At 38.5% G+C, this 26,873-nt stretch overlaps 1 protein-coding gene across 1 annotated transcript in view; it reads right to left on the reverse strand.

Annotated features, from left to right (window-relative positions):
• Positions 1 to 26,873, reverse strand: part of LOC137870438 (glypican-5-like) — a 60,417-nt gene that overhangs the window by 13,217 nt on the left and 20,327 nt on the right. The window contains exons 7-9 of the mRNA XM_068707697.1: positions 26,202 to 26,324; positions 13,068 to 13,188; positions 7,636 to 7,777 (exon numbers count right to left, since the gene is read on the reverse strand). Of these exons, the coding sequence (XP_068563798.1) occupies positions 7,636 to 7,777; positions 13,068 to 13,188; positions 26,202 to 26,324 (386 nt within the window). The remainder of the gene's footprint in view (positions 1 to 7,635; positions 7,778 to 13,067; positions 13,189 to 26,201; positions 26,325 to 26,873) is intronic.

The raw sequence follows: 26,873 nt of genomic DNA on the forward strand, positions 1-26,873 counted from the left end.
GTGATTACATTTACATTATTGACATTATAGGACCTGTGTATGTCTGGGGAGACAGAGAGATCGGAGAAGGGGCAGTTGAAGAAGGGATTGTGCTGGTTTGAAAAAAGAAAATCAATCAGTTTAATCTCTATGAATTCAAGGGGGGTTGAGGATGACAAATGACTAAACGATGAAAGAGGAATAGTAAAAAGGAGAAGAAAAAAACCAACTCTGTAACAGAGATACCGTCTGCAACATTCACCTTGTGAGTCTGTGTGTCTGTCATCATAGAAAAATGTGTTCCTGGAGACACCTACTGTAGTGGCAACTACCACAGAAGCAGTTTTGAGTTCTTTGTCAGGTGTTTGTATGTCTGTCTGTAGACAGATTCAGTCAACGTGAACTGTGTCTACAGGCATGTATCTTCTTCTATTCACATAAAATATGCTCGTTTGCATGTATATAATCTCTAGTATAACATTGATTTCCAAATAACAAATGCCTACAATGTAAGAGAGAACATTTAGAGTACCGGCTTTTCTGGCTGGACTTCACTGCCTCTATGTAAAATGGCACATATTATAGCTCTAACTTAAGCTCTCTGCTTTTAACTGCTCATATGTTCAGACGTCTGCCTTTTTGTTTTTGCTTTTGATCTGTGAACAATGTTTACCAAGTAATTCTCCCTCTCTGGGCCAACATCAATTTATAAATGGACTTAAATTAAACAATATTAGGCTGTGTACTGTCCCAGCATGGCTAAAATAACTTCTCACTGTTAAATGTCCCACATAAATGGAACACAGGCTTGGCAATGAAGCGTTGAGTTTTGAGGTTTGATTTCAGCTCTTGGCTGATATCGCCTGGCACCCCACCTCCACTTTTCTTGTTCTCTCTTCAGTATTCAACAAAGCCCAAATGTCATGAGAATTAATTATAGGACTGGGAGGATATTTTCATCTTTGTTCATATCTACACTCCAGGGATAGAGAGAGAACTTAAGCTCAATCATGTGTGTGTGAAAGGAAACAGTGGCTCGATATTGAGAAAGACATTACAAGTCAAGAAGCAGCACACGACTGGATCCGTTTCAGTCAGTCAGACAGAGAACTGGGCCATGCATAAAACATAGTGGATTACACACAAAGATGTTGCAGTAACAGATGTACCGCCTGCATACAAACAAACACACTTAAAACCTACACGCAAAGCACATGGCGAGCACACAGGGATAAACAAGAGGCCATAAACATTAATTTGTGTATGCACATCCACAGACTCGCAAACACTCTTTTTCAAGCAGCATTTTTTTTTCTTTCTCTTCCTCAGCTGTGAAATAACAAGCTCCATATTTCAAAGATTCAGACCTAGAGACATGTCTTGTAGGCAGAATTTTAGAGAGAGACTGTCAGAGTGTGGACAGGCTGATTTAGTGGCAGATCTATCCAAAATAAAATCAGAGCAGCCTGCATTTATTCATTTGATGGTGTTTTATTTATACATTAACTCAGAACTACTGATTTAATACAGTATAGTCATAAGAAGTAGAAATAATTCAAAAAATAAATGAATCCCTGTGATTTGTGTGGTCTGGTTGATGCTGCATCACTCTTTCAGCTTCAGTGCGTATGAGGTTTATTTATATGCATAGATGCCAACCAGCGGGTACACATGCATAAAATCCCCTTTTGTCACTCTTTATTGTGATTATTTCTGCAGGCATTCATTGAGAGACACGATCCCCACTCGCCGCCACCAGCTCTGTAAATCATAACCAGCAATTTTCTCTGTAAATAGCCAATATACCAGTTTCAGGCCCAGCGGGAGTTTCCACCGATCTGACACATTAGGGTTAGTAAAGGTATGACAAATGTCCCAACAAATACATTACTTTTACAGCAGTTAGATAAGGGGGTGATGCAGTATAAGACAACAAACATTTTAAGGTGGCATACATGTTTGATCATTCATCTCATCCACAACTACTATTTTAACAATGTCTCAAAAATAATCCTTATCAGAGGCGTCGTTAGGCCTATTTTAGAGGGGCTGAAGCCCCCCTAAAATGTTCTTCAGCCCCCCTAAATAATTTGGCATTATTGGCTTTAAAAAAAAAATATATAAAAAAAAAATATATATTAGTTTGGTGATGTCATTAAATTAAACTATTGTTTCTCACATGGACAATTTATTTCAAACTCTAACATGCTACTTATGTGCGTGCGTTCTGGTTTGTATGTTTTCTCTTCAAAGTACAATCCAACAGCCATCATACTGAGCGTCTCTCGTCAACGACAGCCAGGATTATAGTCAAGGACTTTAGCTCAAAGTAAATGATGCACGGAGTGAAATTGTAAGTACAGGTAGTTACAGAATGTGGCTATCTGTAGTTGTTAACGATTGTTACCTGCTTACGTTTAGGTTTACTTGAGGCAAATGAAAGGGAATATTGTAGTGGGCTATGTTAACACTAAACTAGCTAGCTAGCTAGCTATTTTGTTAGAAACTGTCTCCAGTGAGCAAGAGTGAATGAGCAAATTCAAAATACAAGAACTATCAACATCTCTCTATTCTTTGCATTCATATATCTTTCTAGTATTTCAAAACAATAATATCAGTATCTATAGAATGTTGTTGTTTATAATCAGTTAATGGTATATTTGACACTGAACTAGTTCATCTTTATCCCAGTGATAGTGTCCAAATGAGCATAAAATATCACTGGTATGTAAAAACTACACAGACAACAAAATAGATGTAAATGTTGATCAAAATCATATTCCCTTCTGCTCATAATAAAACAAGTAAACAACTCAAAAGTTGACACTGTCAGGTCCATTCTCCATCCATTGTGTGCAGTCCCTTTAAGAATTAGGATTTGGGAGTGACGCGGATATGAAAGCTAGTTTATCCGTCTTTCCTTTACAAGCAGGAAAATTATTTCTCTCTCTTTATTTGAGAAAAGTTCATATTTGTGTTGTCAAATTTCACTATGACCCTGAAATTCTGTCTGTTGTGTTATAATATACTGGGTGCAAGCAAAACTACAGAGCAAAATCACACTCTTTCTGATTGAACCAATCTATGAACTGTCTGAAACAATGGATATCCGCGGCCCCAAAAAAAATTGCGCAAACATGCCCCTCCCCTTGGGGCTAAGTCCCCCTTTCTTTGAATCCTAGAAACGCCCCTGATCCTGATGTACAATTGAGGGAAATCAATCAAGAAAACAAAACTATCAATCAATCGTCATTTGCATTGAAATTTTGTGGATTAAAATCCTCTAAATTACTTTCACCAAAGCTTTACAGCACAGTATCTTAAATACAGTTTTGCACACAAAATCTTATTTTTAAAGTCCTTTTTTGGACACTAGTAAATCGTTTAACTTTGGATACTTATATTGAGATTAGTTTCCTCAATCGGCCACCGCTATATCAAATCCCTTAATTTCAATAGCAATCTTTATCAATACAAACCAACAGCTGGGGCTCCCAAACTATTTTACACTACAGATCTCTTTTATAATCACAAGGTTTTTAATGGACTGTCTGACAAGGGGGTGCGGAGCGGAAACTAATTGATTGAATAATTGTGAAGCACATTTAGGATATTTAAGGATATTCTGTGTTGGGCCTTTAATCTCTGGGATTTGCTCCAAGCTCGCTCAAATTCTCTCAAGGTTTTTTTTTGTTGTTCAGTATTTGAAACAGTAACAGTTGAAACACCCTATTTGAGTTCTGCACATGCCTGAAATTGAGACTTAAACCCAATCTGCAACCACTACTTTAAAACCCAACCTGGCTCAACACTCTTAACCCAACCCAAAGCTGTATTTTGCTACAACTTATCTATCATATGGCTATACGGCCGTGCTCCAGCTTTCTTCTACCAATGTCTCTTGTGTCTCTAAGTCCCCTGTGTTTCCAGCTCTTCCCTGTCTGCCTCTCTCTGTCTGTTTGTGTTGGTGTGGCTCCTCCACTCACTCTTCGGCTCATGGCTCCCTGATTGCTGCCAATCTGATTCACCTGTTTCGTGCTGCAGTTTCAGAGACAGTTCAGAGAGAAGATTGCCCACTGAGAGTGAGTCCCAATCCCAATGTCCCCCCTATAGCCTCAAACCCTGAAGGATTTACTAACGTCACCTGGTAAGTGGTTGAGTGTGAGAGACTGTGAGAGCTTGAAATGGTGTAAGTATGAATGGGACAGCACTTTGCTGCAACATATAAAAAAAAATATGATGTATAATTGTGGGTATTTATTTTATACTTTGTACTCCCTGATTTGAAAGTCTTCCAGGCTCTTTTCTCACAAGATGAGAGAAAATTTAATATAATCTATTTACTCATTTTTGTCAAAACAGCTTCAATGACAAAATCAAATATTTGATTTATAAATAAATAAATATCCTCGGATTTCATGTTTGTTTTTTTGTTCCATCTTTAACCCTTAATGTTTCTGAGTAAATTTAATATGACAGGCTGAACACACGTGAGCCGTCCTCTTTGTTTACCTTTTTTTGACGTCTCTATGCGTCCACTGGTTACCCTGTGTTTAACGTCACATTGCAATGATCTGTGGGTAATTCCCTTAATCAAAGTCTGTATCTAATGCTGACTTATGGAAAGGGTTCATAAAGGCCTCAAAATGTCTGCAAGAGAGCCATCAAACACTCAATGATTTGACAGTGGGACAGCCTTAAACACTCACAGACTTTGCAGGAGAGCGCCTCAAAGTCTGTGAGTCCGTAAGGGTGGAGATTGGGATTGGGCCTCAGTTTCGTGTATCTATGTCATGTAGGTTTTGTCACTGCCCCGTCCCTTTAGGAGACTAGCAACAGTCCTGAGTCTATTAACTCCAATAGAAGTGAACGCGAACACAGATTAGGCTTACAAATCAGGATTGCTTGAGACCTTTCTCTGTCAAAGCAACACACTCTACTGAGATCTGGCAACTAACATTCACGAATGCCCTGACTAACACATTTTTGCAATGCTAAATAGGGCTGTTAGCTGTGTAAATATCTTATATTATATATATATATATATATATATATATATATATATATATATATATCTTCTATAATAAAAGAAAACATAAATACATTATGCAAATATAATTCCAATCTGCTTTGATCCATCCACACAATGTCCACAACGCTTTCACAAGATGGGGGGATGGGGGGGAGGCAAATATGCTATGACCACGTCCACTTAGGAGACAGGAAATGTTTGTTATGTGTTTCACTCACTCTTGACCAGATCATTTACTTAGCTGCAGTGTTAGTTGACGTTCCGAGCCACTTGAATTGTGCATCAAGTTTATTTCTCGTGTGGTTATTCTTTTTGCCTTCTAACCTGCTTCTCTGTGCCCCAGGATCACTTCCTGCTCGCCTGATGCTTCGCTAGTCTCTCTCTCGCTCTCTCTCTCTCTCTCTCTCTCTCTCTCTCTCTCTCTCTCTCTCTCTCTCTCTCTCTCTCTCTCTCTGCCTCCATCCATCCTCATCTTCTGCAACCAGTCAATAAACCTTCCTCATCTATTCACTACCTCTTGTCAGCGTCCTGCATCTGGGTCGACCTCACTACACCGTACCAAAATAATCTATATTTTATCAGGTAAACTTATTGAAACCAAGACTCAGTTTTGCAAGAGAGACTACAGGAGATAAAAAGCAATCATGACTAGCTGAATTTGCTAAATATAAAGATAAAAAGATTAAATATTTTACTTTTTTTAGTCTGATGTCTAGTTGTTTCTTCCGGCCTGGTAGCAAATGTCCCATAGCCTGGTACCAGTCCACGGCCCAGATGATGGGATCCACTGTCTGGATTTTAACAAGCTACACTCGTGCTTTGTGTCGCTGTTCGGAAACAGACTCTTGACTCCAGTAATGACGAGGACAGTGCAAGGATAATTAGTGTGACAGTGATCTTTGACCCTTTTACATCCTGCCCCCAGGGAGAGAGACCCCACCACGCAATGACATCACCAGAGTGTTGTGTTCACGTGGGTGAGACGACCTCTGATCATGGGTAACACTGTGGTGATGCTGCAGAAGAATGAGCCCTGGTTTACACTGGTACATTATTGGTTTGTCCTGAAAATAGTTGGCCTGGGTCATCACCAATATGACCACAGAAAGTCCAGTAACAAACCACTTGGGTGTCATGGAAAGTTCCGTCACCATAAAGGTTACGGGGCTCTTCTCCTATGTTGACCGGTTAATCAACGTATGTGTTTTTCCAGCTAAAGATAGACATGGACAGTAAAACTTTCCATAGAGTGAAGAGAAGACTGTTTGTCCTTCAGACCTCTGGTTAGTGATGACATTGATATTGTCACGGCCTTAACTCTGGGGTTTATTTCTCTGTGTTTCCCCATGTCTTTCTTTCTCCCTGTCTGTTCCTCTGTTCCATCTTTTGTCTGTTTCCCTGTGTGTGTGTTCCCTGCATTAATCAGCCACACCAGCCTGCCACGCCACCTCCCCAGTCATTCTGCTAGCTATGCCAATCCACCACTCTCTGCCATCTTCCCTTCATCTTCGCTCTCCGCCATTCCCCAAACCCAACCTCATTCCCCCCTTCGTCCCCTTAGTTGCAATAAATTCCCTCAATCATTTTACAGTGCATCTGAGTCTGCTTTTGGTGACAGATATTTAACAAAATACTGGATCTGTTTGACTAGTTTCTTATGTAAAATACTTGGTCTAAACCATCTGGTGAATGTGATTAAGGTACTTTAAACCTACTCTCTGACTGAGTTTTTACTACAAATGATGGGGGTCATACATGAACACACTGCCACAGTACAATAACAATGGGATGATAGTTCAACTAACATGTCAACATTACAAACAAATGTGAAAATTGTTTAAACTGAAAAAGAACAGAAACACCAAAACAAGGTGCCTGAGTGCAGGTTACAATTCAAAACCCTTTCATATTTTACCAGGCTCTATAATGACTGGATTTTTGTTTAATTGTACTATTGCTACTACTAAAATGCTCCAAAACAGACTTCTCACGTTGAAAAGGGTGGTACAATTTGAGAATGATATTACATTTGGTCAATAAACCTCAACATAGAGCAACATTTTCTCATCAACAATTTAAATTACTGCAAATCTACACTACATTCACTCAGTGGGATGCCAAGGCCTGTAGGGGTCCCTAGATCTCCCTGTGACACCCATGTATTATGTATAAGCATGAGCCCGGTGAATAAGTCAATAGATAATTACAGTTTATTTTTTTCCATTTCTGTTTTTGGGATGACCTGATTGTTGGTGCATCCTTTTTTCCAGCTGAGGTGGAAATAAACTGCTGAGACCAGCAGAAAGAGAGATGAAAAAAGAGGGAGAGAGAGAGAAAGGGAGGGCAGTTGATCCATCTTTCAGTACTCTCCCTCCCTCTGGGCATTTCCCTGCTGGCACAAGATGTGTGGAGACTGCAGCATTTTGAAACCTCCACCGTGCCAATGAAGTGTGTGTGTGTGTGTGTGTGTGTGCGTGTACACAGTATATGCTGATGTGTTATGTGTGATCAATTCAATGTGCATCAATTCATCTGTTTGTATGTGTGGGTGTATATTTTGTGTGTGTGTGTGTGTGTGTGTGTGTGTGTGTGTGTGTGTGTGTGTGTGTGTGAGAGAGACTCACCGTTCTCCACACCAGATGCTTCACAGCCATCTTCATCATCGCAGTCGTCTCCGCTGCCTCTCTCTGTCTGTGCACTTCCTCCCTCCTCTTCCTCCACCTTTCCTCTGGTTTTACTCGCCCAGCCTAGGTCCACTAACAGCTCCTAAATACAACACACAGTCATGTTTTCCTGTCTTTTGGAGTCATTATACATTGCCTTAAATTCATCAACAAACTACAATACATCCAAAACTCAGCTTTCCATCTGCTCTCCCGCACCAGAGATCAAATGACCCCAGTCATTTAAAACCTCCACTGGCTCCCCATACAGCAAAGGATACAGTTCAAGATTCTCCTCATCACATTCAAAGCCGTTCACAACCTTGCCATTTCATACCTTAAGGACCTCCTGTATCGACACGCTCCCAACCTCAGATCCGCCAACGCCAACCTCCTTAGCACATCAGACATTCTCCGTCACTCACCACTTTCAAAATGCACTCAAAACTCACCTGTTTAAATCTGCTTTCAACCTGTGATGCTAGTTATGTATGATTTTGTTTCTTACTGTTATGTCATCTCTCTACCTTGTTTATATTGTTATTGCTTTTATTGTTTCTGTTTTTACTATGTAAAGTGCCTTTGAGTACCTTTTAGAGCGCAATACAAAATAAATGTATTATGATAGCAGTGATAAACGATAAAATAAAAGATGTTTTTTTCTGTTATATTTTTACTAAAAGCACTAAATGACCACATGAACCCTTTTGTAAAAAATATACAAACACACACACACAAGTCAGAGAGCAGACTAAAGCGTGAATCCATTTCCTCTACTGCTCAGTTAAGTAACAGGGTGGATGCTGTGGCATGTTACATAATTATGATGCCGAATGGCAACCTCTCCTAAAGTTCAAATAATGAGGGAATTAAAAGGAAAACATCCACTCAGTTCTTAAATCATATATTTGGGTTAACTCATAAAGGACAACACAAAGTTTTTGTCCAAGTAAGAAACTATAAAACACCAAAATGGGGGTTATTAGGTTTGCACACATACTTAGATTACATTACATTACAGTCATTTAGCAGACGCTTTTATCCAAAGCGACTTACAATTCAGTATCTTATCTATATACCCGAGACGCAGCTACGGGAGCAATTTTTGGGGTTAGGTGTCTTGCTCAAGGACACATTGACATGAAACTAGTGAAGCAGGAGCCGGGGATTGAACCGCCTACCCTCTGAACCGCCGACCCTCTGATTGAAAGGCGGCCCTGCTCTCCACTTAGCCACGGTCACCCCCATACATACTGTACAATATATACAACTGTATACAATAACATATATAATTGGTTCACAGTATGAAAAATGTGTATTGTAGAGAGTCAAGGTGGGTAATAAATAAATTCCAGCTGAGGGCAGAGATAAGGCAAACAGCCACCAGCTTTATAAAGGAAAAATATATTTTATTTGAGATAACATTTGAATAGAGCAAAGCTGCATGATGCCTCCAAGATTGTAACATCTAATAATTTGAGTTATAGCTCACACTGAAATATGTCTGGTAAATGAAATACTTCGAAGGCCAAACTGAGTCAACTGTTTTGAGTTTTAGAATTAGAATTGTTTTTTAGAACTCCATTGTCATGCAGGGTAAGAGTAATTACAGAAATGCTTCCACACCGAAGTTGCTTGTTGTTTGCCAACCAAATCCATTCTACAGTCCAGTATCTAAAAATTGGCTTAACTCTGCCCCGCAAATATAATCCCATAACACAATAACTATGGTATAAGCTGTTGCTATATATTGTGAGGCATAATGTGATGCACACACACTGAATAAGTATGCAAATAGTATATATTTATTCTGAAAATGTGCAGCTTTAGACCTACACATAGTTTTCATGCACTTTTCATGAATGTATTTAACTGGAACAAGAGGAAACAATGTTAAATGGAGTAAAATATAAAAAGACTTCATGTGTTCATATTTTGAATAAATAACCAAAAGGTGCATGATATAGTGCTAATTTGTAACAGTATCATATCACCAGATAAAACAGTAACACTGAGTCCCTGCATGGTAGCTACACTCTTCTTCAGGGACTTCCAGGAAATGACTGTGACCAGATGTTTATTGACCCTTGTAAAACCACAACTTGTCATTTTTACACTTTTACATAACCTTTAATGGTACTGGTTGGCAGTTTTTGTTACCTTTGGACAGAGCAATAGCTGATTTCAGTGCTACGTGTTAAACTAAGCTCATTGGCTGCCAGTTGTAGATTCATTCATTATTTTAACACAGAAATATTAAAATGGTATCTATATTCTCATCTAACTTCTAACAAGAAATCGTACAAGCATATTTCCCAAACTGGCAACTCCTTTAAACAAAGAAAGGTCTGTGATGAAACAGGGACTCTGGTGTCCTGAATGAAGTTAAGGAGTCCCAAACAGCCTACTTTCTGTATTCTGCTGTCACTTAAGGAGTGGTGACACAACTGCTTCTTAAAAATAAGAATATATGGAGGGAAAGACAGACAGAAGGACAGGTCTCCAAAACAGTGCTGATGAAATGATATTTGTCTTATTTCATATTGTGTTCTTGCTCTAATCCTAGATGTGTGCATGCCTGCCATGTGTGCCTGTCATAAATGGTGTGCATTAATGTGTATGCCTCAGATAAATGGCCTCCCCCACAGAAAAAGCACGGGGGCAGCTAGCATGAAAGAAGCACAGCCTAGGTCCTGGATTTTCAACGGTGATTTTAAACTATAGTGTGTATAGTATTTACACACCGGGTTTGTCGGTTTATCAGAAATACGTAAAAACGGCATACCCTTTGGAACTTAAAATAGTTTTCAATGCAGCTGAGCTGTGTTGCTGTGTCTGACTTTTCTCTTTGGTTCATGCTGTGGCCTGATACCATTACCATCATAAATTCAGCGGACATGCATTACAAGTCCAACCACATTGATCTTACTTTTCCTATCCTCATAGTGTTTGGGTGTGTGTTTGTGTGCATAGTAGAATATTCACAGATGCTTCAAAGGTCTTTAAAGAAAGAATAACAGGACATGTGAGGCTTACGTAGAATTAATGGGCCAGAGAAAGCAAATCTCACACATAATTGATTGCATGGTGTATGTGGATGTGGCGGGTGGTTGCTGACTTGGCATTTGCTCCATGTAAATGCAACATGATTAATGGAGTCACCAACAAAATTAGAAGGAGTACAGAAAGAGCTTCAACTGCAAAAATAAAAAATAAACCATAGCATGTCCCATACATTGACTGTATGAAACAGATCACAGTCCCATGATCTTGCCATGAATGTTCAAAAACCAAATACTTACTTTTTCTTGGCAAACTACAATCTCCACTCTTGAACTTACGATAAAGCACTTAGATAGTCAGCGTTGAAAGAACTTGCTGCTCCATCAAAACATGTCATTGGTATCACTTATTCAGTTAAAACTGATTTATTGATCCTATAAGCACACAGCCTGAAATCTATGTCATCATCAATTTCATGGGTATGGCTAAAAAGAATTTACTTTAAAGGATAAATCTGGTGATATTCCGTAGTTCAGTTAGATAACATAGTTAACAAATCCCATGAAAATAATAAAACTAAGAATAAATTGATCCTGCTGTCAGTGTATCCAAAGCTTGAAATAGCTTAATCAATTGTATTATATATACATTCTTATTATTCTTATATATTCTTATTTTATTTTAAAGCCTTTATAAAAATGAAAGTATGTATTCATGGCACGCAAGTGCTACAGGCTGGCTGGGAATGTTGGAAAGACTCAAGATATTTTGATCTTATCATGGGATTTGTTGACAATAACACAAGTACAAAATATAACCAGCCTTATCCTTTAATGGTTGACATACGACATGATTTGCTGTTCTGCACTCATTTGTCTGGTCTTTCCCTCTGTTTATTTGTTTGTCTGTTTGTCCGACTCAACAGCCCCATAGTCCTTTGAGCAAATAATGAATCATCATGGATAACCTTGATGTATTGTTTCTTGGAATGATAGTCACATGATTTTATGAATCATTCATACAAATCATATCCCCATATTACCATGCTGTTCAGAGCTTTGAAAGTGCTACATAAATCCAGTTTAATTGTTGAATTAATTAATTAATGTATTATTGCATGTTATCTGTTCTGTGCTGACATTTAAGTTTATTATATTGAACAGTAGTTCACACATGAGGTGATAATGAATGATTGAGAAGCAGATGAGGATGAGCACACATTACAAACACACACACACACACACACACACACACACACACACACACACACACACACACACACACAACCCAGACCCCTGCAGCTTTCGTCAGCAGCTGTGTATCACACCTACATCACACTTTGGAGAAACACCAAGAAGCTGAACTTCATATTTCACTATAATAATAACAGTCAAGGATCAAACAAAAGTAGCATCATTATTTAAGAATGGATATGAATAAATCAGTTCATTAAGAGCAGGTAGAAACATTTGTGCAGAATGCTAACCACTGTCATATGTCATGGTGTCAAGGTGACTACAGAAGATATTAATGCTCTATGGAAGAGTTATGAAATCACCCACAAATCCTCTTTCTTATTTTGACTTTATCTCCATCTACACCAACACAATTAGGTTCTCTAAAATACAGCTTTTACAAGAGAGGCTACTGCAGCGTCTGCACAGTGTGATAAATGAATACCCAATGCAAAGATAAGTCACAGCTTACATTATTGTGGAAAGTGGTTAAAGACAAAGAGAAAGAGACACTGACACTGAGACATCGTGTGGGCCATGGCTAGAAAACTCAATATATCAATGGCCATGTCAGATATGGACATGCTGGAATGCTTATAAGATTATGAGGTATGTTACAAGGTTGACATTTTGGCCTGATGACACTGCCAGAGAGAAAGAAAGAATGTTCATGTATCTGAAATGGAAAATACCTCTGGGGGCAATTTTCATCACCATCTGACCATTAGATTGTGTGTGTGTGTGTGTGTGTATAAAAGGACATATTACCCTGATGTTGCTAAAAGAAAGGTCAGAGGGTTCCCAAATACAATGGGAGTCATCCTCTGGGAAACTATTCATGGACAGGATTTAAATACATAGATACGGAAATATATTGAAAGATCATGAGGTCACCAAAACAATCAAAATCATCATCTGAGGACCAAAAATGTATGTGTCAATGTTATATCAAGATGGCTTGCTCTGGATCAAAGTGTTGATGAAAAATAGACTGGCCAATCAATATTGCAATTTGCAGGCCTTGCCATTAGCATTGCTTTTTGCTAAATATTACCTGTAAACATAAACTGGCTAAACTGAAATTAAAATGAAATAATGCCAAGGTTTGTTGAACACATTCATCTCACCCATGTTTCTTATTTGAAGTGTGGGTACCTGTGTCAGCTGCTCCAGCCTCTGTTTTGCCCCCTTCAGGACAGGATCTGTATTACGGACGGTCAACTCTGGGTTCTCCTTCTGTGCTTTAAAATCGGTGCCAACCACACGACCTGAATAACTACAGAAAGACAGAACAGGAGAGAGACATAAAGTACTTTCTGTCCTAGTTCTGTGTGTATGTGTGGTGTGTGTGTGTGTGTTGCTCTCCTGCCCCACTTTCCCCACAGCCACTATACTAGAGTGTTCAGTCAGGGTGTAGTGATTCACTTCATGTGCATGGGCACGAACACACATATACACACACACACACACACACACACACACACACACACACACACACACACAGTAATATTTGTCCTGGCAAATGAAACAAAGAAACACAGACTTTTAGTCAAGCAGAGGAGTCACTTGCGACCCGATCCCAGATAAGCGGTTGAAGATGAGATGAGACAGAGGAGTCACTTGAGACATTCAGCTATGGTGACATGAGTTTGTCTTCTGGCAGACTGATCTTAATCTTAATCAACTTTTATTAAGAACAGGTTGTAAATGATTTATTCGACTCCATGAATTAAATGTGTCTGTAATTTAAAAAATGAACAACATTTGCCCATGCTTCTTGACTTCAATTGAGCACAATGTCAAAGGCAGTATTCTTCTGAAATGATGTGGTATTTACAGTATACGTTAGTCTTAGTGATGGATATGAATGGTTGTAAATTTAATCTCATCTTTGTTACTGGACTCTCAGTAACCTGTATACAATGTGTCAATTTTGCTTTCATGGTTTTTTACCTCCCTAAGGTTGCTCTAACAGGTATGTGAGATCTTTTATTCTATAAAATATGGGCTTTACCAGCTGTGAATGGGTGAGGGATGTCCTCTGGTTTCTGACTTCTTTGCCACTGGACAGACATTGTTTGGCAGATACTGTGTATGCATGTAAGAACTTCATAATCAACTCAGTATGACAAATTGGGTAGAGTGGCCTGGATGTGGCAAATGAACACCATCACTGAGTTTGATCCATGATCCTAAATATTTCTGTAGTGGGTTTTCAGTAAGTATCACATCATTTTGTCTGGGTGGAGGGCTTGCAGTGGGTGGATCAAATGGCAGATGAAGTGAGAAAAAAGGAGAAGAAAAAGAACAGTTTATGAGTCATATTTTTCCAAGTCCCCAAGTTACAAACCAGCTTTGCTAGCGGATACAATCAGCCACCAACTCAGTAACCGCCGAGTCCACACCCTCGAAAACACAAACACACTCTATGTGTGGCTATGGCAACAAGGGACAAGGGTCATGGGAACCAGCGAGCAGACGCATGGTTGACTAATGCCAAGAGATGATTAGGTGATGAAGACCCCAGCCTCTGGAGTCATGCTAACCCCTGCTGGTCTGCAATCAGATCCCACCAGAAACTTGCACAAAGTCTCTAATTAACTTTCTCAAATGGTTGTTTTATTCTCACACAGAATCTTCCTGATAAAAAGGTAATATTCTGGTTAAAGTCTTACTTAAGTCAAAGTGTTCATGTCCTCAAGTCTTTGTGTTTTGGCTTCAATGAGCCTGACATTGACAATCCATTATAACTGGTCTCACATAATTGCCTATGAGCTGTCTCTGTGAGAATTATTTTCCAATCCAGCTTTGAGCAAGTTCACATTAGATATGCAGCCAATTGCTTACAACATCAATTCAAGAGAGGGTGAGACTACGGATCCTCATGGGAAAACCAGGTCATTAGAGAGGCACAAATAATATGATAGATTGAAAAAGAGCTATAATGAATAAAAGTCAACAGAGACGGAACTAAATATAATAAATTAAACATGAGACTGCTGATACTTTCAACATATTCAGTGATCCAGAATGAGTATGGGAAAAAAATAATTACTAACAGCTTTGCTCTTATGTTTCATGATGAGATGCATTATTACAGTTATGGTGTTTTTGCTGCAATGCAGAGAAGATTACTGGAGGAAAACTGCATTGTGAATGATTAAACACAATAGGACCTATTGTGTTTAATCATTCACAATGCATTTTTTTCATGTACCTATTGAATAGGTACAGGAAAAGAGCAATTGATGAAGGTCTGTGTGAATGTGACACTGTGTACATAAATTAGAGGGACATTTTTAAAGATGGATTCATGGTTGATACAGACCTCCGGCCGTAGATATCTGCACAGGTTTTGATTTAGAGTTCAGCGTCAGATATGCAATTCTAGACATATGTGTGCGCTTATATTATTAATTCTACAATTACTGTATTTACATGCTTTTATTTAATTTGTGATGCAACCCACCGTGGGAAGATCCCCCATATGGGCAAAATATTAAACTTGAGATTTTCTATTTGCCTCATATTCTGAAGTGCTTGACAAGTGTGCAATAGGCCAGTGGTTCTCAACTAGTCTGGCTGCGGGACCCACCATCACCCGCGACCCAAATTTTCAACTTCTCAAATGTATTTAATGAAAAGATGGTGCAGTTTGAACCTGAGCTCTCTTGTGCAGAGAAATTGTTCCTGTCAGTCCCCGTCCCACACATGTTTCACGTAAACGAGTAAAACTGCTTTGTTTGTTATGTCTATAGATTCGTCCATTAGTAATGCAAAATGACCACTTGCCTTATATCGAGCTGTGGTCTGTTGTTTGATGTCATCCGACATGTCTTCAATACTTATAGTGTCATTTGACAGAGGTATAGTTTTCAGTATATCCGCTGCGGATTGATCCAACAAATGTCGCTTCAGTTTTGACGGCTTCATGCTTTCTTGTGCCAGAACCTCGCTGCACAAAACACACTGAGGTTTTTGCCCTCTTTTGTCCTCAATGTAAGAAAATCCATATCTCATGTAGTCGGTGTCGTACTTTCGCTCAATTAGCATATGAAAACAAACTTTGTGGGTGTTCTTCTATACTGTGAAATGACGGGTGTGTATTAGTATTACAAGGCATTAACGCCAAATACTGTTAAGGAGTGTGAATAACTCCACTGCATAAAAAATCCCCTTCAAAATAAAAACACAAGACTTTTTGTTTTGTTTTGTTTTTTCAGGCAAAGGTCCGCGACCCATCAGTTGAGAATCACTGCAATAGGCAACACTGGACCAACCACTAATGGAAATCCTGTGAAAGAATCTGATATTTGATAATATATTTTTATACTTTTCAACGCATTTTCTGGTGCTCAGTAACCTTCTCTAGTTTGGCTCGTAAAGTGAAATTGTAATTTCACAAAAAATATTTTCGGTCATAATGAAACTGTGGCGAGACAAAATGGCTCGCGGCTCCGGCTGTGACAGCCTACCCGGCTATACTACTGAATAATACATCTTAGAAGTTAAAAGTACAATATTTCCCTCTGAGATGTAGTGGAGTAAAGGTATAAAGTACATGACATGGAAATACTCAAGTAAAGTAGGTTAAAAGTACCTATGTAAATAGTACATATGTACAGTACTTGAGTAGCCCAGATGTACATTCCACCTCTGCTAGAACAAAAGCACAAAATTCTTTACAAGAGCACAACATTCTTCATAGCCTCTTAATTATTTCTCAAAGTGCACCATATTGATGAATTTAACTATAAAAAGTAGACAAATTTATTTTGGGAGAGCTAGCCCATAGACTATGCAAGTATGGTCTGAGGTCCACACACCAAATCCTATGTGAAACACTGGTACACAAACAAAATATACATTTCAGCATGGAAACCTCTTTCATCAATTACAAGGATACACCAGTAAAGAGCAAAATATCATAAGGTGCATCCCTGTTAATTCCTGTAAGAAATGGGTATTTCACTGTATGTTTGGGATGAGAAAGTATATAATTGACTAAAACAGGATATGATACCAACACAGCTGGTAAAACAGACTGATTGAGTAACCTGTGTAATATCAACAGGATATTGGGCTTCATGTAATTTCATTAACACATGATGAAAGGTTCACCACAACAACCTGATTAACGTTGCACTGACTATTAAACTAACTGATATAAATAAACAAACACAAAGAGAACAAAACCATTTACATAATTAGTGAAAGCACTGCAGGCAGGTATAAACCACCGTTATCATTTAGAAGTTACGAAAATGTATAGTGTCTGGGTTGCACCAACAATAAAGCAGTCACTCCTTTCAGGGCATCAATGCAAGATGGTGATTTTCCGATGAGGCGTTTGTAGATAACTAATCACCAAGGGTTGCTGTGTCTCTCAGTAAAGGAAAACCAACCGACCTAAACATGAAAAATGCTGTGGCGGGTATCCTAATTATCTCCAGTAATTAATTCTAGAGCTTAATGGTAAATGGAGTCTAAGGACCTAAAGGTGGAGGCAAAAGCATGTCTATAGATTACTTCATCATAATAAGGAGCTGAGAGGAAAAAATACTTTGGTAACACTTTATAATAACTACACACTATGAAGCATTAGTTAAGTATGAGTAAACACTTAATTCATCATTTATAAAGCATTGTTCCTACATTAACACTCATTAGAACGCAATTTATAACAGTTATAAATGTTTTATTCTTGATTAATAAGCTTGTCTATTATGTGTTTGGTGATTGTGTTTTCATACTTCATAAATGATGGATTCCCCATTTGTAAATGAAGTATTATATATATTACAAACCAATTATTAAGGAGTTGTAGATGATTAATAACGTCCTTTATAAAGTGTTAGTAAATGATTCAGAACTTTTTTAGATGTACATTATTCATGCATGTATATATATATATATATATATATATATATATATATATATATATATATATATATATATATATATATGTAATGATTTAGATATGCACTAATGGTTAGGGACTATGTTAATATATGCTTTATAAATGCGTATTAATAGTGCAATTCATGATTAATTCAGGTAGTTACTAGTCATGTATTAAGTATTTTGTGTGACCTCTTCTAAAGTGTGGACTATCTATGCATTTATAAATGACATTGAAAGGCCATCAGTGCCTCAAAACCCACACAAGTCTTTTATCTTCTCAACAGAAAAGACAAAACACAAAACACAAAGTGATAAAGAACATATCAATATTTATTACAAGACGCAAACAATGTACTGTAAATACAAACCTCTCAGCCATTCATTCATGTACAAAAACAAAACAAACAGATTATCCTTCAGGAGAACATGGCTGGATATAAAACATTTACATTCGCTCCACTCATGAACAGATAAATGGTCATCAAACATTGTCGCTATCATATAACCGCTAGTTAGCTAGCTGTCTCCTGGATTACTCTATTTACAACGGAGGTAACGCCGTGGCGTGCGCCGTCTCAGGACCTCTAGTTAGTAACTTGCTAGGTGGAAGGCTAGCTACATACTCATCCTCCATAATGTGTAACGTTACGTGACAGCTGACGGGTCTCCAATGCCCGTCAGCTGTCATTCTTTCTAGTCCGGGTCCGCGCTTCCTTTCAACTTAAATCGGCGTTTTCCATAGCGTAAGGGCACTTTCGTATCAGTTCCTGAGCGAAACGTTTGTCCCATATTGATGACGTGAACGCGGGGTTTTCCTTTGTCCCACATTGATGACGTTTCAAAGCGTGATTTCTCGCGGTTGTAAACAATGAGCAGATTCGCTGCCTGCCTTCGGGACATGCAACTGAATAAAAGTGCGAACAGTGGAGATCGATATGCTTGGTTAAACTAATATGCAAAGCTCCTGGCAAGCTCCAGTTGTACATTTGCAAATGTTTTATATCCAGCCATGTTCTTCTGAAGGAGAATCTGTGTGTTTTGTTTTTTTACATTAATGAATAGCTGAGAGGTTTGTATTTACAATACATTGTTTGCATCATGTAATAAATATGATATGTGAAATGAATTGATATGTTCCAGATCACTTTGTGTTTTGCCTTTTTGTCTTTTCTGTTGTGGGTTTTGAGGCACTGATGGTCTTTCACATTGAAAGACCATCAGTGCCTCAAAATCATTTATAAATGCTTTGTAAGGCATAGATAGTCCACACTTTAGATGAGGTCACACAAAATACTTAATAAATGACTAGTAACTACCTGAATTAATCATGAATTGCAGTAGTAATACACATTTATAAAGCATATATTAACATAGTCCCTAACCATTAGTGCATATCTAAATCATTATATATATAAATGCATGAATAATGTACATCTAAATAAGTTCTTAATCATTTACTAGCACTTTATAAAGAATGTTATTAATCATGTACAACTCCTTAATAATTTGTTTGTAATATATATAATACTTAATTTACAAATGGGGAATCCATCATTTATAAAGTATGAAAACACAATCACCAAACACATAATAGACAACCTTATTAATCAAGAATAAAACATTTATAACTGTTATGAATTGTATACTAATGAGTGTTAATGTAGGAACAATGCTTTATAAATGATGAATTAAGTGTTTACTCATACTTAACTAATGCTTCATAGTGTGTAGTTATTATAAAGTGTTACCAATGCTTTATCGACAACTTATCGAAAGCTTTTGTTGAAGCTTACAAAAGTTTCATGTATGAAATTCAAATTGACATTTCTCATTGTGACAGAAAACAAGGTTTTAATAAAAAAATGTTTACCTCCCAATAATAAAACCAATTCCAGTGGAGAGATTTCTCTAGATAATAAGTACAGTATACATTAAAAAATGCACCTTTATGGATTATTTGCATATTGCAGTTAAAGACGATTTGTAATTTCTCTGTACAGTAGCAGCTAGCAGATCACAGTATAATAATGTATCGGCTGCATGAAGATGTTGTTAATAATCAAACATGAAGTTTCAAACCCTTATTTGGTGTCTCCAGAACCCCATTGGGCCATGATGACACACACACACACACACACACACACACACACACACACACACACACACACACACACACACACGTTGGGTGAGGCTAGAATTGACGTGGAGTGCTCCAAGAGAAATGCCTTCAGCTGTTATTGATTAGCAATTCCAGGATAAGTGACAGGCAGGACAACAATATTTATTAGGGTCACTGCAATAGCTAAAGCAAACGCAGATGGGTTACATGAGGCCCTTTCCATGACTATGACTATGCAAGATGTAATGGAAAGATAATTTATTAATGGGCTATGCTTTGCAATGATTGGTGCAATAGAAGGAAGAAGAAAGGATTCATGTCACCCTTCAGCTGTCTAATACAGCCTTGCAGTGTAAAGCTAAAAGCAGAACAGAGATCCAGAGTTGGCTGTATGCAATTATTTGTTATTTGCAGGGTGAGGCATTCTTAAAACTCTCTGCCAGCAGCAACTAAATATATAATTCCACCTAATGATCAACAGCCATCAAATTTACTGAGGCTGGAGGTGAAGAAGTGGCTTTATTTGTTTTAACTTGACTGCCTTTCAGTATTGTTAAGTTAAATTAAAATGAGTTGAGTTCCATTAGAATGAGCAAATAAATTCAGCTGAATGAATAGTGAATGGTCAGTGTCATTAATAGAACCTAGACGTCAGATCTTTTGACTTCAAAGAAAAGAGTCATGGCTGTTAAAAATCTGTATTCTGTGCAAAGGTTAGTGACGCTACAGCATTTTTTTTTATGATCAATTATCTGTAATTACCATTTGACAAATCCTCTTCCTCTGTTTCAGTAAAAAATCCCATCTTGTGGATTGTGCTTTATATTCAAGTGGAGAGGAAGATATCAACAGCATATGCGCATCTTAAGCATTTTATCACGTCCAATAACTGCCGTCCTGCTGAATGTATTGGACACTGTCAGTGCTGTGGATGAGCTACTGTCCAGACTGCAGACTGTCTGGATTCTCTGTCAGTTTGATGAGATGATAATATTGTAGAAAGTGTGCTGCAGACGACGCAGAGAGTGACACTTAATAAGATCTGGAGAATGAGAGACATAAATCACCAGGGCGCCATAATGACAAAGCTGCTCTGCGGTTGCCCTCAGTTACTGCAGGGTTGTTAACGGTGGCATGGGAAACACACACACACTCATATGAAGACAGTGAAAATGAAATCACCTGAGAGAGTGATACAATCTGAGTAAATCTAGCTGCATTCGTGTGGAGTCATTTACACACACACACACACACACACACACACACACACACACACACACACACACACACACACAAACCACACATTTGAGTCTTGTACCCGACATGGAAGCGATATGCTGTGGTTTGAATAGGTTTGGAAAAATTGCTCTCTTTCTGACATTCTATATCCGTCATATTCCTCTTTACCCCCTCCAGACAAATCTTCCTCTGTTTTTAAAAGCATTTCCCCGATTCTGTAAAGCATCAATAGCTGACAAAAAACTGATTTTAAGCAAAAAAAATGAACATAAATAAAAATATGCAAAATAGATTGGAACATCGGGTGTGGCAGGTCTTCAGAAGTGGAGACAGAGTTAATCTCTCGTTGTTTAGGATGATGATAAGATGCTTCCCTCTTCTGGTTAAAATCAGCTATTACAGTTGTAACTTGCCACAACAATAAACATTTAGTCAGTTTAAACAAAACGCATATATTGTTATTGTTTAACTGGAACTGTTATACCAGCACAGTTACCCAATACCAATTCATTAGCACCATACTCGAACCAGCTTGTTCATAGACCAGTTAATCAAGCGTTGAGACAAATAATCAACTGCATATCACACACTCTGGATTTCATTTGTACCACATGCCCTCCCTGCTTGATTTAAAAACAACCATAGAGGAAGGAATGCCTGCTGTAAATAGTCTACAGATGGGGGCTGTGACAGTAAGAGAGGAAGGATGGATAGGAAGCTGCTCAGTACCGCTGTCACTTTAAATGTCACTGTATTACCAAAATGTCTTTTTAAATGATGTAGAACAGATACATTTTGATTTTTAACCATTATTTTGAGAACTATTGTGTCTATTGTGATGGAAAAACAAACGCAATGGTTAAGATGGCGATGTTTGGATAATGTGCTTACTGTAGAGTGTTGTATACAGTTGTGGTCAAAAGTTTACATACACTTGTAAAGAACATAATGTCATGGCTCTCTTGAGTTTCCCCGTTATTTCTACAACTCTGATTTTTCTCTGATAGAGTGATTGGAACAGATACTTCTTTGTCACAAAAAACATTCATGAAGTTTGGTTCTTTCATGACTTTATTATGGGTTAACAGAAAAAGTGATCAAATCTGCTGGGTCAAAAATATACATACAGCAGTGCTAATATTTGGTTACATGTCCCTTGGCCATTTTCACTTCAATTAGGCTCTTTTGGTAGCCATCCACAAGCTTCTGGCAAGCTTCTCGTTGAATCTTTGACCACTCCTCTTGACAGAATTGGTGCAGTTCAGTTAAACTTGATGGCTTTCTGACATGGACTTGTTTCTTCAGCATTGTCCACATGTTCTCAATGGGATTTAAGTCAGGACTTTGGGAAGGCCATTCTAAAACCCTAATTCTAGCCTGATTTAGCCATTCCATTACCACTTTTGATGTGTGTTTGGGGTCATTGTCCTGTTGGAACACCCAACTGCGCCCAAGACCCAACCTTCGGGCTGATGATTTTAGGTTATCTTGAAGAATTTGAAGGTAATCCTCCTTCTTCATTATCCCATTTACTCTCTGTAAAGCACCAGTTCCATTGGCAGCAAAACAGCCCCACAGCATAATACTACCACCACCGTGCTTGACGGTAGGCATGGTGTTCTTGGGGTTAAAGGCCTCACCTTTTCTCCTCCAAACATATTTCTGGGCATTGTGGCCAAACAGCTCGATTTTGGTTTCGTCTGACCACAGAACTTTCCTCCAGAAGGTCTTATCTTTGTCCATGTGATCAGCAGCAAACTTCAGTCGAGCCTTAAGGTGCCGCTTTTGGAGCGAGGGCTTCCTTCTTGCACGGCAGCCTCTCAGTCCATGGAGATGCAAAACACGCTTGACTGTGGACACTGACACCTGTGTTCCAGCAGCTTCTAATTCTTGGCAGATCTGCTTTTTGGTGGTTCTCGGTTGACTGTTCACCCTCCTGACCAATTTTCTCTCAGCAGCAGGTGATAGCTTGCGTTTTCTTTCTGATCGTGGCAGTGACAAAACAGTGCCATGCACTTTATACTTACAAACAATTGTTTGCACTGTTGCTCTTGGGACCTGCAGCTGCTTTGAAATGGCTCCAAGTGACTTTCCTGACTTGTTCAAGTCAATGATTCGCTTTTTCAGATCCATGCTGAGCTCCTTTGACTTTCCCATTGTAGCGTTTGTGGGCGTTTGTATCCAATGAGCCCTATTTAAATGGCCTCAGAGAAGTCACCAGCTGTAGTCACTCATAATCACTCACAAGAAGTTAAGAGGCCATGCTATGAAGCTCATTTCATTGACACAACTTTCTAAGTCACCAAAATTGCTAATTCATGTTGCTGTATGTATATTTTTGACCCAGCAGATTTTGTCACTTTTTCTGTTAACCCATAATAAAGTCATGAAAGAACCAAACTTCATGAATGTTTTTTGTGACAAAGAAGTATCTGTTCCAATCACTCTATCAGAGAAAAATCAGAGTTGTAGAAATAACTGGAAACTCAAGAGAGCCATGACATTATGTTCTTTACAAGTGTATGTAAACTTTTGACCACAACTGTATGGCTTAATGCATTGCCTTTGCATCATGAGATTATTTCTATATTATGCAGTTTAGTTGACAAAATAAAAGCATTGTGCTTGTCCCATGGTGTTATTTTAATGGTTATTCTAATAACATTTTTAATTGAACGTGTATATCGTAATGACCCACTGTCATCTCGCTCTGTGTGTACTTGAATGTCCCATCTGGGTAAACGAACGGATATGATAGACTGGCCAGGAGCGACTGGACAAAAATCTGCTGCCAGTTGTTTCCTGCCATCGCCTCCAGTTTATATTATAAACCATCTAAGGCTTTCAGTTTGGGTTGGCAGCTGACAGCAGTGTTTACTCATTGGTCTCCAAATTGGTAAAGTTATTCAAGGTTACTCACTGGTAGTTGTATTCTGAGACTTCAAGTTTTTAAATATTGCAAACAGATTGTAGTAAATTAATTGTAAGCGGTATTTTAGTCCTATCTCCTTTCACCTTGTTTTGATTGTTTTTGTATGAGTGCATTCTAAAGATAAACATTCATGCAAGATGCTATTTAGGAATAACTGTTTCAACTCGGTTCTATTGTGGCGAGGCTTAACTTTTGGACGGGGGAGGAACTGTTGGACCCTTCTTCCCCTCAACAGGGGCCTAACCATTGTCATCATCATGCTATAGCTTGTATCCGTATAAGACAGCACATCAAGCACTCTCAGACTTTCTCATCATTCTGTGTGTTTTGCCTATCTTATCTTTCTTTTCTCACATACGTATACACTCTCACCAGCACAGACATTTGTAAGTGAAGTGGGTCAGAGGGCGGAGGAGATGAATGGAGTCCTGAATAGAAGGAAGGAGAGATGAATGGATGGCTGAATTGATGAATGAACGGATGGGTAGATAGATGCAAGAGAGAAGAAGATGTAAAGAGGTCAGAGAGGCAAAGACTGGCTGAACTCCAACAAAGAGGAGTGTAACATCTCTTCTGTTCCTCTTAATAAAACAGTAGAAACAAAAACAAAAACAAATAATATACAGTCTGAGGATCTCTAAATATTTTACTTGCGGTCTTGTTCAAGTTCAGAAACCTCACCTCGTCAACATTTTGCAACTTTTATCCTAAGCATTTTGGTAAAAGACTAGAAATATGTGGAAGGTTTCACAACTTTTCACTTCTTAACCTGCATCCAGGACTTAACTGCTGAAAACAGACTTCAGTTCAGAAACCAAACTGAGCACAGACTATCAAGACAACTGACCTCCAATTTAGGTTTACTGGCCTTCACTGAAGCACTGGTGACATAGCAAATTGTGTGCATCTGTGTGTGTATGTGTGTGTGTGTGTGTGTGTGTGTGTGTGTGTGTGTGTGTGTATGTGTGTGTGTGTGTGTGTGTGTGTGTGTGTGTGTGTGTGTGTGTGTGTGTGTGTGTGTGTGTGTTGAGATAGAGCCGTGTGCAGTGAGATGTCAGATGATCTCATATTCTGTATTTGTATGTGTGTTAGTTGGTACATGTATAATGAACGTGTGCATTGGAAGTGCATTTGTGTGCACGCCCGTGCAAGTGTTTGTGTGTTTTGGTGCGTGTATGTGTGCACATTTGTCTTGTTACCAGTTTAAGCTGCCAATGTAATCACCATGAGAAAGACTCTGGAAACGAACTCTCTAACCTTCACAACCCTGTCACCCTGCCCACCCTGGCAACTATAAGGAGACACACAAACACACTCTCATATGCTCCACTTTTGTCCCCTTTTTTAAATTTAAAAATCATTGTGACTAAAAATTAGACACAGTCATGGATGACTACCTGAGTGAAGAAATTATTACTGGTATTTAATGCTCATAAAGTTTTGTTTCAAACATATGTAGAAAACACAAACTCACCAATGTAAGGTGAGCTTCTCAACAACAACTCAGGAGATTTCACTTTGATATCAGGTTTACCTAAAGTAACAAACACATGATTTACACCAGTGACGTGCAGATGAGTAGAATCAAAGGAGGCACTTAACATTTGTCTCACACTGACTGGGTTGTCAGTAAACACTGGATTGTGACTGGATGCTACAGCACACTGGGACAAATATACTCCCTACAGTACATCTATTTTGCTGCAATATACTGAAGCTTCTGGGCACGTGGCAGTACAGAGAGCAGTGCTCAATACTGAAGCAGCACTCCAGTCATGGATGGACAAATTAACTGTGCACCAACTTGGATTTTACATGGCCTCTTGAGTACTAAACAGGCCTGACATTTTTTCAAAACTCTTTCTCTCAGCATGTGGAGCATACTGGATCTAAAATGCAACAACAAAATATCACATTCTCTCCAAAGCCATTGCATTTTCATCCCTCAGCCAATGTGGCTGTGAATTAATATGAACATTAAAATGAGTGTCTAACTTGATTAATCATCCAGGACCACATAGTGTGTTAGAGCATCTGCTCTATATGATTGTTTTTTGGTAGTTTCTTCCTAAGAGAAAAAATGCAACACACATACCTCTCTACGACGTCTTGGCCACTCCAGCATGTGTGCTGCTCAACTTCCATCTCACTTTCACAAAGCATCTCTGGCAGCTCTGAGAAAAACCACTGGTACCGCTGGATAGAGCCCTCAAACTCCCTGAAAGAGAGAGAGGGATTTGTGAAGACTGCTTGGGTTGATGGTTGTTAGTAATAGTGAGACCAATGTACACCGTTTTTATTTGTTCCAATTTAGACACGTCACATTCAATTCTCTCCCAAATCCTTTCTGATGGACTTTTGCTGAAAGCATGGGGAATGGAAACAAGCTTACAGCACTTTTGATAATGACTGCATAATGAAAATCCGATATGGAGGATTTAATTTAATGAGTTGGCTGATCTCAGGTTTTATTGATGCTCAAAGTCCCACCTTTAGGGGGTGGTTATATCCGTAAGGAGGAATGACACAAAAAATAGTGAAGATGTATTCAAAAGCCACTTAAAATACAAGTAATTACAAGTTCACTGACAACAGCTGTGTTGTACTTTATTGGTATAATGTTGGCACTTAATCATTCTAACAGATGTTTTAAATACTTGTAAAAGTGCAAATGTTGGTTCAGGGGTAAAACCTCTGTTTCCTAACAAGGTTTCTACTGACACTGGCTCTTCTTTAAGGGCTATTAAATGGAGACATTAACAGGTGA

This window comes from Cebidichthys violaceus, unplaced genomic scaffold (genome assembly GCF_023349555.1).
Source record: "Cebidichthys violaceus isolate CVI_PGR_0920_01 unplaced genomic scaffold, fCebVio1.0.p SCAF_13, whole genome shotgun sequence".
Lineage (NCBI taxonomy): Eukaryota > Metazoa > Chordata > Actinopteri > Perciformes > Stichaeidae > Cebidichthys > Cebidichthys violaceus.